Source organism: Neofelis nebulosa, chromosome 8 (assembly GCF_028018385.1).
Source record: "Neofelis nebulosa isolate mNeoNeb1 chromosome 8, mNeoNeb1.pri, whole genome shotgun sequence".
In the NCBI taxonomy this organism is placed as follows: domain Eukaryota; kingdom Metazoa; phylum Chordata; class Mammalia; order Carnivora; family Felidae; genus Neofelis; species Neofelis nebulosa.
In genome coordinates this window covers 69354423-69368618 of record NC_080789.1, presented here as the reverse complement: position 1 = coordinate 69368618, position 14196 = coordinate 69354423, and the positions used below count along the sequence as shown (strand labels likewise).

General features: G+C 33.2%; 1 protein-coding gene across 5 annotated transcripts in view; it reads left to right on the top strand.

Moving 5' to 3' along the window:
* Positions 1 to 14196, top strand: part of ARID2 (AT-rich interaction domain 2) — a 180709-nt gene that overhangs the window by 78448 nt on the left and 88065 nt on the right. For all 5 annotated transcript variants that reach the window (XR_009265756.1, XR_009265758.1, XR_009265757.1 and 2 more), the window contains exon 4: positions 11766 to 11899. Coding sequence is in view for 2 of the 5 variants with exons in the window: in XM_058743032.1 (XP_058599015.1) it covers positions 11766 to 11899 (134 nt within the window). In the remaining 3 variants the exon portion in view is untranslated. The remainder of the gene's footprint in view (positions 1 to 11765; positions 11900 to 14196) is intronic.

The window sequence follows — 14196 nt, the reverse complement described above, 5'->3', positions numbered from 1 at the left end:
AGTAGCTCTTCAGTTATATTTAGATGTGTTGTAAATATTAATATATTTATTTTAGGTAATCTTCCAAAATACAAAGAAGTCCCAGTTACTTATCAGTGAGTTTTAATTGATAAAATGTTGAAAATGTTAAATGTTTGATTTTATATAATACGCTTATTAAGTATATTTTGTGGAAACTAAAAAAAAAAAAAAAAAAAAGCCAAGCCATTTTTTTTACTATTATTTTTTTAACATTTATTCATTTTTTTGAGAGACAGCGAGAGAGCGAGCGGGGAGGGGTAGAGAGAAACACACACTACACACGCACACAAACACACAGAATCCAAAGCAAGCTCCAGGATCTGAGCTGTTAGCACAGAGCCCTATGTGGGGCTCGAACTCACAAGCAGTGAGATCACGACATGAGCTGAAATCAGAGGCTTAACTGACTGAGCCACCTAGGCACCCCAAAAAGGCAAGCTTTTTTTTAAATACAAAGAATACAAAGAAAGTTTAAACATGTATAACTCAGAGAATATTATATACATGAAACCTTCTTGAGGAAGCTACTAGGGTATGAGCTTTATCCAACTAAGTTGACTAGGAAAGCATTTTCAGAAGAATCCATGGTTATTTAAAATATATTGTAATTGGAGATCTAATAGTAAAACATAGGTGACAACAAAGGTGAAAGAATAATCTGTAAATCTTACATATTCTTACCAAGTAGAAATAATGAAACTTTAAAGGAAGAGGTAAACAGAAAAGTAGAAAAAGCTTATTGATTGTTACAAAAGCAGTAGTTGGAAATGAGAAAATTGACCTATACTACTGAAAGTTGACCTATACTAGGTAATAGAATAATAAGAAAATGAGATTAAGGCATTGTAAATGTGTAAGTACAAAGGTAACCAGTGGAACAAAAATACAAGGCCTTCCTACATGCCAAAAGCAATTTAAAAACAAAAGAACAAAGAAAATGCATCACATAAATTATTTACTGTTTTAGCCATAACTCACAAATTTAGTTTTCATACTGAAAACACATTGATAATAAAAATGAGTAAATAATGTTAAAAATTAATAAAATCAAGAATGTGGAAGAAAAAATCTAAAACGGAATATAAACAGAAGCAAGTGAACCTCTGTTTCAGATGATATTGATCTGAAGTCAAAAGGAACTGTAGAAATTATTGTGAATTCTAGGATTGTTTACCATAGGATTGAGCAAATGTGCAATTTTATTGGGAAAACATTAGCCAGATTTCTCATTATCAGAGAAGAAAGTTAAAAATATGAAAGGGGAGAGCTGTGGTGTTAAATTGGCAGTAGAGGTGTAAGATCTCATTCTTTGATACAGAAATGGATTTATACACATATGCATGCATATATATTAATTTAATAAATATATATTTTATAAATATATTTAACAAATATATTAAAAGGGACTGGAAGAAAGAGACCACTGTAAGCACTGAACATAACCTAGTATCCAGATAACTGGTTTCTAAATACTGTTCCTCATTAAAAGGAAGGAATGTTCCTCGGAGAAAAGAGTGATGCTTGGGTAGAAGTAGGGAAAATACAAAGAAAGCCTGATAATCTTATGCTTGTAAAGCAAGAAACTGCTCAAGAAATGATTGGTACATATCAAAAGATAGAGGAGTTGACTTGAAAGGGCTCCTACTGCTCAAATCTGGGACACTTTGAGTATGAGAATAAATAATGGTAGGAATATAATGTTTATGAAATATTCCATGATAGAGTAAATAAATGAATAAGTGGAAGAGGATGGAAAGAGCTCACTTACAGTAGAATAAATGCCAACTAATAAAAGTGGAAGAAATAATGAAGTTAAGAAAAATCACCATTACAGTAATACTTGATTCAGTCAAGAATCCTCAATGGAGGCTAAAACTAGTGGGTGAAAGTTTGGTAAGGAATAGGGTATTTACATAGCTTCAGAGTGTTCTCCTGTAAGTTACTTAATAATTTCCAAAAGGAAAAGAGTAACTTCCTAGTGATGTAACCTAGTAATTCCAAGCTTACAAACTAATCAAACTTAACAACACCATCAATGGGACATGATACACCTTCTGATAATATGCACTAGGATATGCATTCATTTCTGTGGTATTCCTGCCAAAAGAGCTTTCTCTATGTAATTTAATTATAAAGAAATATCAGACAAACCTAAACTGAGGGGCATTCTACAAGTAATTGCCCTGTATTCTTGAAAAATGTCAAGCTTGTTACAAACAAGGAGCGATAACTTAATTTTAAGTGGTTCAGGAAAAGCACTGGGGGGTTGGGAGTGGTGTGGGCATGTGCATGTGTAGACAGGGAGAGAAGGGCAGATTGAGAAAATGAGAATACGATAAAACAAACAAGCAACATCTAAATAATTTGTATATCTGGATTGGGGACACAGGAGTTCTTTGTAGTATTCTTGTGGCTTAATATGGAATTATGTCAATATAAAAGTTATATTAAAGGGTTCAAATCCCACAGAGTTGGGTGGATGTTTTTTAATAGTTTTGGAAAATTCTTTTTCCTACTGCAGTGTAGATATGAAAGTTTTAATATATGATACATGCACAATATTTTCAACAACAAGATCATGTCACAGAAGGAAAATTGTTTTAAAAACATCCTTTTTAAGAAAATGCTCTCTCCATAGCATGAGTCTCTTTTTTAAAGTAATTATTCTATTCATTATTAAAATTTTACTTTTACTTTAAAGGGTTGATTAGATGTCTTTTTGTTTTGTTTTTTAAATTATCGGTTAGATAAGATAACTGCCCATCACCTAATGCTATCATGAGAAAAGTCAGCAAATTTGAGACATTTTAAAAAATGAAGTGTGTAACACTCAAGATTGGCAACACTTAAGTACTCTTCATTTAGATACCCAGTTAGCCTCTCTGGTACAAAATATTTTTCTTAATCACTTCGCATCTCATTATGAAATATGTTTGAAGATTTTTCTGTATTTGAAAGACCTTGTTTTTGTATAATTGACCCCATTAAAGTTATCCTGAAGCATTTTTGGCACTTCTGACTTCAGCTTCTTTGCTGCATTACCCTGCTTGTAGATGATGCAATATATGATTTTTACACGTCTTATAATCTTCCCTTTTTCCCTTCCCTTTGCCTACTTTCTCATTCCTCTTCCTCAGTTTCCTCCCCCTACTTCTACTTCCCTTTCCCAGTTAAAGCAGCTGCTTCTTCATTGTGGCTTTAAGTAGAATTAACATGTTTTCCTGAAAATTTTTTTTCTAAAGTCATTTGCTTTTGAGAATATATCCTCTTTGGTACAGCTTTCCTTTAATGACTCACCCCAAAGTAGTTCTTCGCAAATTTCATCTTTGGAAGAGACTCTAGTAAATACTTACAAGCTCAGATATGTTAGAAACATCTGTACTTGAATTCAGCTATACAGAAAACCTCCCACACAGTATAATTTGCTCTAATCCTTGTTTTTTCAACTCCTCAGTAGTGTTTTCTTACCGTTTTCCAACAATATTTGTTTTGTTGCCATATTTTCCATGTATTAATTTAGCCATCTTTGTCATGAGAAAATAAAGATATGTTTTCCCAGTGATATCGATTTTGGCCGTTGAAAGGCTCTTATAAATATTTATCAATACACTTGCTTGAAATAAAATTTATTTTTAAATTTTAAATAGTTTTGATTAAGTTTCAGTGACTTGAAAATACTACTGAGAAAAATGTAGAGGTTTTTCTTCAAATTCTGGATACTTAGTTTTAAACATCTTGGAAACCGTCAGTAACATAAAACTATAATAGTAACGTAGGGCAAGGTTCATCATCATTGTTAGGGCATGAAAATCCACAGTTAGGGTATTTGTTTTTAATATAATTTTAGAAATCTTTTGGCCTACTTCTTTTATATTGGATCACATTGCTGTTGTTTTTACTTCATAGTATTGTTGACGATGAGCTCATGTTAGAAGTGTCAGTTTTGCCTTTTCTTGTTTTATTTTGCTTGCATTATTCAAACTGACTTCTTTGAAGAAATTTAAACTTTTTTGTGAGAGATAGTTTAACTAAAATTAGATAATATTATCTTTAAATCCCCTTAACCTAGGCATACATAGACGTTATTAGTACATATAGTTAAGGTTCCACTGGTCAAAGCCTAATGAATGAATGAGGATTCCACTCTTAGCCCCTCCACATTGTCTCACATCAAATGAGTAACATCTGGACTGCCTGATAATGGAGTGAGGGAGGGAGAAGACAGTGTGGATTCCTAAGTGAAAGATCTTTCCCTATTGGAGTATTTTGTGTGTGTGCCCCATTTTGAAGGGTACTCTTCTACAGAAGCAAGTACCTGCATCAGGTTGAGGTATGATATTCTGAGGAAGCTTGTATTGATAAAGGAGGTAGATTGGATTCTTTGCTATGAATGTCACAATGAAAGGCCATATGAGAGATCCAAAAGTAGCAGTATTCTAGAATTCTTCATTTATTATTTTTTAAATGAAGCATAATAACCTTTGGCATCCTTTGTTTAGATAATACCATTTTTTTCCTTTGATCTATAAGTGAGTTTGACATTTAAAAAAATTTTAATTCTGAACTATTACTGGATTTCTATATAAAATCTTTTCTTGAGTGTGTTTCATATATATTAATAGATTATTTTTTCCAGTATTTATATATGTAATCCTTTTTTAACTGCAGTTTTTATGACATTTGTCAAATTTTGCTAGATTACAGTTTTCGGAGAGCTTCTAATCTTTTTCTATAACTGGAAACATTTTATATAGCAATGGGAATACTTGTTTTATTTGAAAGTTTGAAATAACTCTACTTTAAAAAAAATTTTTTTAATTGTGGAATATAAACACAAGCTTAATATATACAGGTTTATCTACACCAAAATAAGAACAACAACAAAACCTCTACTAATACCTTTGAAGTTGCTTGTGTTTCTTGATTGCATTTCTCTCTTAAGGGGTAAACCCTCGCTTCTTTTCTAAGTGATAATTGTTATATGGCTTTTCTTTGTGGTGTTAGCACCCACTTGTCTATTGCTAAAAATTATATTAAAAAATTTTTTGCTTGTTTTGCTCTTTGTATAAGTGGAATTATATAATCTTTGGAAATGATTTTTTTTACTTAATTTATTGATGGCCATTTGAATCCATCCATGTTAGCTTACTAATTTTCATTGCCATATAATACTTCACTGCATGAATGTGCCACAGTGTTTTTATTTATACTACCATTAATAAATATTTGGATTGCTAACAGTTTTTTTTTTTTAAGTTTATTTATTTATTTTGAGAGAGAGAGAGAGAGAGAGAGGACAAGTGAGGGAGGAGCAGAGAAAGGAAGAGAGAGAATCCCAAGCAGGCTCTGTGCCATCCATGCAGAGCCTGATGCAGGCTCAGTTTCACAAACCGTGCGATCATGACCTGAGCCGAAACCAAGAGTTAGACCCCTAACCGACTGAGCCACCCAGGCGCCCCAGTAATTAGTCTGATTTTAATTATGCTGTTAAACACTTGAAAAAAAATGAGAAACACAGCAAAGAACATATTTTCCTTAATTTTAACTATGAAAATAAATCCATTTTTTCACTTATTCTGTATAAATGTATTGTGTCTAAACAGTATTATGTTTTCTATTACTGCTTCTTTCTCTTTTCAAGTTCTTAAACTTTGTATCAGGCATATTTTTTCAAATTATTTTAATAGTTTTACATTTTTTAGGTTCTCCTTTCATAATTACCAATGGCATTTGAATTCTCTTTTGAAATATAATAGTTATGAATGATACTAATATCTTAAATAGTTTCTGTGTAGGTTATCATTCATCTCTATTGTTTTTTAACCATTTGTTAATTTTGATTCATCTATCCATTAGAGTGTAGTTAACCCTTGGATAACGTGATTTGAGCTGCACAGGTCCACTTATATGTGGATCTTTTGTACAATACAGTATTATATATGTATTTCCTCTTCCTTATTATTTTCTTTAGCTTATGTTATTATAGGAATACAGTATGTAACATAAATACAAAATGTGTGTCAACTTCTTGTTTATGTTACCGGGGAGGCTTCTGGTCAGTGGGCTATAGTAATTAAGTTTGAGGGAAGTCAGAAGTTATAATGCAGATTTAGATTGTGTGGGAATTGGTGCCTCTAACCCCTCTGTTGCTCAGGGGTCAATTGTACTTATTTGTGTGTGTGTGGGTGTGTGTTTTTTCCTAAAGAGCTATATTGCTTTATTCTGAGTCTTTACATATATGAAAATGAATTTCTGTTGTCTTAGTTGAACAACATGATTGGGTAGGGATTTGTTGTGAAATAACTTTCCCCCTCAGAACTCTAATATTTGCTTATTATCTTCTACAATTAATTTTGAAGAGAAGCCAAAGTCTAGTTGACTGTTCTATTAACTTTTGGGTAATGGCAGTGATTCTGAATACTTCTAGTAATCTTTAGCTTTGAAACTTAAATCTTTTATCGGGTTATGTCTAATTGTTTTTCCCTTTTCATTAATTTTGCCTGGTGAACCATGTGCCCTCATATCCCAGCTCCAGGGAGCTTTTTGATGTACATATTACACATTTTAGCTAAAGAAATTCTTTTATGATGACAGTAATTATCACTTCTGTTCCCTTTACTCTAGTCTTTCCTGGAGGACCACCAGGTGTTTTGTTTGTTTGGGTTTTTTTGATCTATGTTTGGTCTCCTGTTTATTGTAAATATCTCATTTTTATCCATGAGTTTCGTTAAGTTCTTTTCTTTTACATGTGGAACAGTTTCTCAGGCTTGCCTTCTACATTACCCAGGTTATCTTCTACATTGTCATATCTACTCTTTCATGCCCCCTTTTTGGGAGAATAATCCTGGGCAAAGAAATTTCATTACCTTTATGGTTTCCAAAGCCACCACACTTGATTTTGTGCCTGGTGTATTTATAGAGCACATCAGTAGAGATCCAATACCTGTTGATACTTAATGACAGTCTGTCCATGCTGGTACCTTTCATAGGTGCCCCACGCTCCTGGGGTCTTTGGGTTTATTTTGACAAAGAACCTCAAAGGTGAAGTTTATAAATGACTGCCTCCCTGAACAACCACTGAGTTCAACCCACCTTTCTGTAAGTTCTTTTTAAATAATTGACAGTCTCTAGATCCCATTGTCAGACACACCTTCACTTTCTATTAATCCCTTAGTGGTTGAAGGAAATCCAAACTGTACTTGCCTTTTGTGTGTTCTGGCCTAGGATCTCATCCACTTTCCACTAGATCACATTACTCTCTCCAATGTTTTGCAAGTTAGTCTTGTGGATCCTTGAAGTTGCTTTTAATGGACCAGAAATTCTAAAAGTTATTAACTTACAAATAATGCTGTATTCCTCTATTTTTATTCTTTAGAGGTCATTGCAATTAGATTTAAGGGAAGAGATGACTATGGGTCCTTGAACTGTCATCTTTAACTAAAACCATTTCAAAAAATTGTTACATGGAAGTGTTCCTAATCATATCCATTTGATTTTTTTCCTTCATCCAAGAATAATCAAGAGTTTTTCTTGATTGTTGTTGTTAATGTTGATTTTAATCTCCAAGAACTCTACCAAAATATGTACAGATGAAATTATATGATATCTGAGAATTGCTTTAAAATAATCTAGAAGAGGATTGTGAAGATAATTGCATATAGGTTTGGAATTTTACGTCATGAAAGTTTTAATTTTCCAAGAGGTTAATTTCCTTCTTAGAAAAAACTTTCTTTGAATTGCTTTATGGTTAAAGAATGTGCCATATATAATATTTAATCTTAAATTTACTATAATTTTCTGTGTGAATTGATACATATCAGTTTTATAATTTCCATGGAGTTTTGAAAAGAAAATCATTGTATGTCTAATAAATCAATCTTAGTGGCGATTATACTCAAATCTTGTAAACCTAATTTACTTTTTTAATGTACTTAATCTGTCAAATATTGCAAGAGGTTAAATTTTCCCACATTCATGATAAAGCCATGCATATTATTTGATGCGGGGTTTTTTGTTGTTGTTTTTGTTTTTTAAGAGAGAGAGGGCGGGAACAGGAGAGAGGGGCAGAGAATGGGGAGAGACAAAGAGAGAGAGAATTTTAACCAGGATTCACACTTAGCATGGAGCTCAAGGCGCAGCTCAATCCCACAACCCTGGGATCACAACCTGAGATGAAATCAAGAGATGGACACTCAACTGACTGAGCCACCGAGGTGCTCTTATTTGATGCTATATTAAATGGACTCTTAACACTCCCCCCTGCATTGTATTGGGATTGGTCACACTTATTAAGGCTTTTAATTAACAGTGCCATTTACAACAATTTCTGTATTACATGCCAGCTTTTCATATTTGCCTTCCTCTGAGTCTGTAACCTGTGATATAGAATCTACTATAAAATAAATTAATGCCAAGTTGAAGAAAAAGAAGATAAAACTCATCCCAGTTGAATCTTTTCCTATCTGGATTCCAATATTTTACCAGTCTTGAGTTAAATATGTAGTGTATGGGCACCTGGGTGGCTCAGTTGCTTAAGTGTCCCCCTCTTGATTTCTGCTCAGGGCATGATCTCATGGTTCGTGAGTTCAAGCCCTGCATGGCACTCTGCACTGAGTGTGGAGACTGCTTGAGATTCTCTCTCACTCTCTTTCTCTCTCACTCTGTCTCTCTCTCTGGCCCTCCTCAGCTCATGTGCTCTCTCTCTGTCTCTCAAAATAAATAAATAAATAAACTTGAACAAAATATGTAGTGTGCTAGGCAGATTACCATAGAAATGTAGTAAATACTGGTTTGATTCATATATTAACTATTCAAAGTGATGTCATTGAGTTTGAGAAGAAAGAGAGTGAAATGTACAGTCTAGCATTTATAGTTTAATGAGTGAACACAAAATATCTGTTAGTGTATAAGCTCTAAGTCATGATAGAGAATTAAATTAGAAAACTTAGACTTTGAAATATAACTCTGTATTTTAGCAGCTTTCTCTTATCTGTTATTACTTTTTACTTTTTAGAAGTATATAACTCTTTGAAAAGCCAAAAGACTTTGTGCTTGTTTATTGTGAGAGACAAGAGATCAAAACTGGGTGCCAAAACCTTGGTTGAACTAAGAGAGGTTGAGTTTTAGTTGGAAATATTTAATCATAACAGTGAGAACAAGTACTGGCCCTCAAGCCAGGAAAATAAAAATTCCAAAAATCATAACAACTTGCCTAAAGCACAGATTTTTGGGGATTGAAATTATATAAAGAATCTGGAGGAATGTGTCAAGGGACCAGACAGAGGTCATATTTTTAACATTTTAAGAAAATTTGAGTCATAAAAGGTTTTATGTATAGAATACACCATTTATTATGAGTATATAGTGCTTGTGTTGTTGTCAGGCACTCCTACCTTGCACCACAGTTTGGGTATAAAAAAAACAAAACAAACCCAAATTTCAAATCTGCTGTGTTCAGTTATAACAGATTTATAAAGAGTATCTTAAACATATTAATGGAAGATTTTGATCTTAAAATTCTTTGTCTGTGGGGTGCCTGGGTGGCTCAGTTGGTTGAGCATCCAACTCTTGATTTCAGCTGAGGTCATGATCTCAGAATTCATGGAATCGAGCCCCATGGAATCTCAAGGTCATTTGCGGGATCGAGCTCTGTGCTGAGCCTGCTTGGATTCTCTCTCTCCGTCTCTCTCTGCCTTTCCCCTGCTTGTGCTCTCTCTCTCTCTTTCTCTCTCAAAATAAACTTTAAAAATTCTACATCTTTATTGTTATTTTGATTATAGTTAGATAAAAATTATTTAATGAAGATATTTGAGTTTGTGTTTAACCATTCCACAACTAGTTCAATCAATTCTGAAAGACTATACTCTCTAAAATACCTCTATCCATACTATTACCTGAGTGTCGATAATCCTTCATTTGCAGAAAATATGTCACATAATTTTTGAGCAGCTGTTTGTGTCTAAATTTATATATACTCTTCTTTTTATGATATCTGCATTAAAAATTCCTATTTAAGTCCATTGTGGGTCTATCCTGGAGAGAGACTGCTTCTTTTTAATCATCCTTTTGTTTTATGTTTTTAGACTGTAAATCTATCTGCCGCGGACATCCCCAGGGTCAGGGTGAAATGTATGTAGCTGCATACTCTTCTCAATGCCCAAGGGTTGTATCTGCACACACGTCTCTGCTTTAGTCGGCTGTATCTCCAGCAGAAAAGTGTTGGATCCATTAGTTATCAAACTGCCAGCTAGGAACGAGTTCTTGTTCAAATTGAGCTTATATGGGGAACTTAGAAGGAAAGGGAAGGGACATTTTAATTCCTTTTCAGGCTCAAAGATGTGAATTACTGTGCCTTATAAGACTGAAAGGGGAAAATAAGGAATGGTAATGATTTTCCGTGTTTCATATTTGTAAAATTATAGTTTCCATTTATCCCACCTTGAAAGTTAAGTTTTGGTACTCAAAATAATACTTCTGAGATCATCCTATACTTCATGGATAATCCCCTTCCTCATCTCAGCTGTCTGTAACTAAAAAGCAAAGGGTAGGTAGCTACAGGACTTTGAAAATGTCTACTAATGAACTTAGTATCTGCTTGGATCAGGAATGGTAGAAGGGGTGATCCATAAAATAGTCACATCTAGAACTTTTCTGTAGTAAATTTAAGTTACTGTATTAATCAGTTCGCCTTATTTGTGAAGTACAGTAGCAAGTTTGTTAGCTGCAGCATTGTATTTGGCAGGGGTTTGACCAGTTGTTTCCCCATTTAAAAAGCTTACCTGAGAATCTTATTATAAACTGGTAGGTGATGATAGATTGAGAATTTTGGAAATTTAATTCTAATTAACATCAAGAGGATTAATCATACCCAGTAATGATAATACAGCAGGGGATACAGGAACTATCTTATAAATTAGTTAAAATATATTAGGCCATCACTTTTAGATGGGAATTTATTTAGAATGGGCATACCATTTCCAATGCCTATCTAGAGGAAAATATTCAAACAAATTTGCACAAAAAAAATTCAAACAGATTAAGCTTATTCCTGCTGCATGATTTTAATAGCAGAAAACAAACTGAAAGTAGCTAAATGTATCACTAGAGATCTAATTAGGTTATGATATATGAAGAGGATCAAATATTATACAGCTGTTAAGAAAAAACTGAAGTGGTACTAATGTATTGACATACTTAGATCTCTAAAACATACTGTTAAATAAAATTTTGCACAGAAAATATACTCCAGTAACCACGTGAACCTGGTTAGTGATTATCTCTGGTGAGTGAGGTTAGGGGAGACTAAGGTTAGAGAATCTTCTCATTTTCTCTTGGCTTTTAAATGACCGTGGATAATTTTTTTTTTTTTAATTGGTAAATGATATGTTCTCCCATTCATGTACATGTGTTTGTCCTTTGATATTACCTACTTTTGTATTTTTATTTGAGTAGTGGAGTGGTCTTTTCTGAAAATATAAAAACACTTTTTTTTTTTTTTTTTAATCCTAGCCACTAGAGCACCAGGGAGAAAATATAAAAGCACTTTAGAACCATTGCATTGAGTTTGTCTGTAGTATCACAGTTGATGTGACTGTTTAATCTAAGAGGCTTGTGGTATCTTTTTTTTTTTTTTTTTTTTTTAAATTTAGGGCCTCTAGGGAAGGAAAACAGATCATGTGGTAGTAGGAGTTAAAAAATAAGATGTAAACCTATTTGTAAAACTCTGCTGTGTTTTTCTATTTCAGTTACCTAGAAAAATACGAGAAAGTTCATCATTTTGGGGAGGATGATGATGAGGTACCACCAGGCAATCCAAAGCCACAGCTTCCTATTGGTGCAATTCCATCTTCCTACAATTACCAGCAACACAGTGTATCAGGTAAATATCATTGGAAATTGTACAGTTTTGAATTAGGAAAATAGACATCATCCAATGAATTAATCCTTTACTTTGCATGTGCAACTTTCAAAGATCCACATCTAATTGATATAAGGGTCCTTTCTGTAATAGGCTGTATAAGATTTTTAGTTGCAGGAATTTTCAGAATTAGAAATACCCATACTTTCAAGTGAAGTTTTTTCCTTTTTTTTTTCCTTTTCGACTAATGGTCAGTTTAATCTGAATAGTCACCAAAATGAGAACTTCCTAGGATTAGGAAGGCCAAGAATACTCAGATAGCGTCTACTAGATTTTCTACAATTACTGTAATTTCCAGTCTCAGAATTCCTCAGAAATATTTCTAACTATGTAATTTTTTCCATGGTACCAAGGATAAGATTTTTTTTTTTTTCCATTTAAGTCATTCTTAAAATGGCTATAGAGGAATCTGCGGCTAAAAAGAGCAGGACTCAAATTGGAAATAATCAGGTTGAAAGTCTAAGAAAGAGGTTATTAAGTCAGAGTAGATGGGGGTTCCAGTATTTGGAGTTTGGGTGTTGGGACCGTGATGACTAGGAAAAGAACTCTGAAGAGATGAAGCATCTCTTTTCTTCAGTCACCAACATTTGGCCTAAAAAAAGAGGAGGTATGTTTTTTTCAAGGGTATATTATTGACAAAGTACACAGTTTTTTAGATATTTATTATTCTTCATTAGTGCTAGTCCCAGTCTCTTGTAGATAATCATTAAGCTCTCTCATTGTGTCAGTATCACTAATTTTATTTTCCATTATCTATTTTCTAATATTCTTTCATGTTGAATTTCACTCTGTATTTCTTCCCTGTTCAGTAAGACACAGAATCTTCTAGAATTTGATCATTATTAGAAGAGGCTTCATCATTATGATGCTTTTGTATAATGGGGGCAGGGTTTGGTGGTGATGAGTACAAACCAAACCTCACTTTATGTTTATTAAGTAGTTAATTACCTCAAGAGCCAAGTTTAAAGGGGAATATTTTAAGTCACCATGTAGAAAATCTTGAAAATACTTTAAGCTGATAAAATGGGGTGACTTGTTAGGTAATATACTCTCTATTCCTAAAAAGGGCTAATGACCATTATTTTATTCAAGGATACTATAAAGGGTATTCCTACATTGAATGAGACATTATGTTAATGACCTTTAAGACCATTTCAACTGTATATAACTGCGTGGTTCCTATATTACAGCAATAGCAGAACTGTCCATTCTTGTAACTTAAATAGAGTTTGGTGTCTGCTTTTACAGCTACCCGTATTGACCCATTTCTACTTTTGTTCTTGTTTAAAATGAATTTTTTTCTGGATCTGGTGTTTCTTTTTCTTTTTTTTCCTCTCCTAGTTAAACTAATGACCCCAAGAAAAAAAGATGTGAAATATTTCTGGTATTTCAGAAGCCTAGTGAAAGCCATTGATAGATCTATACAAGTTAAGGGAATGACAGAATTGCTTAACTTCGTTAAAATAACTTCTTTCTGATATGCTGTCATATATGTGTTGTCTCTTTTAAAAGTAGAATCTGAGTAGTTATATAACATGTAGCATATTTGACAAAATCAAGACTGGGGACTCAGGAAAGGAAAGGAAGTAAGAATCGCTAGGGAACATCAAACTACAACATACCTAATTCAAACTGAAAAGAGATAGTATTTCAGGGCAGCATTTATGAATTTGAAGGTGTTGTTTTTAGGAGTAGGCATAGCAACATTATGACAGTGTTCTGAAAATTAACACAGTTATCATTATACAAACAAATTCTTTTAAGGTTCTTTTCAAGTGTCATTAAGGTAAATAGAGTAAGCTTCATAGCTGTCAATTTGTGTGTGTATCGGTGTGTTTTAAGTAAAGACCAAATTAAAATTACCTACTGGTAGATTAAGAACCTCTAGGAAATTCTAGTTAGAACCTATAGAAGATTTGTGTCTACCTCTTTGATCATACGCCGTACTTTCTGTGTAGGTTTGGACAAATGTATTTGGATCAATATATTTATCTAGAGACACTTAAATTGTTGATATTTAAAAAAGCTATTCTTAAACAATATTTTGAATTAAGAAATTTCAATTGGCCGTAGCCCTAGGACATTTGATAAGGAGTGCAGTTTTACTTACACTTGTTATAAGTTTGTCAGCAGTGATCTGTTTGTGTAAACTTTGAGTCAAGAATGTTGAAAATAAATTTCTGATCCTATATCAATTATAAAATTATAGCTGTTCAAATCCTATTTCCTTGGGGAAGGGAAGGGAGAGAAGATCTTAA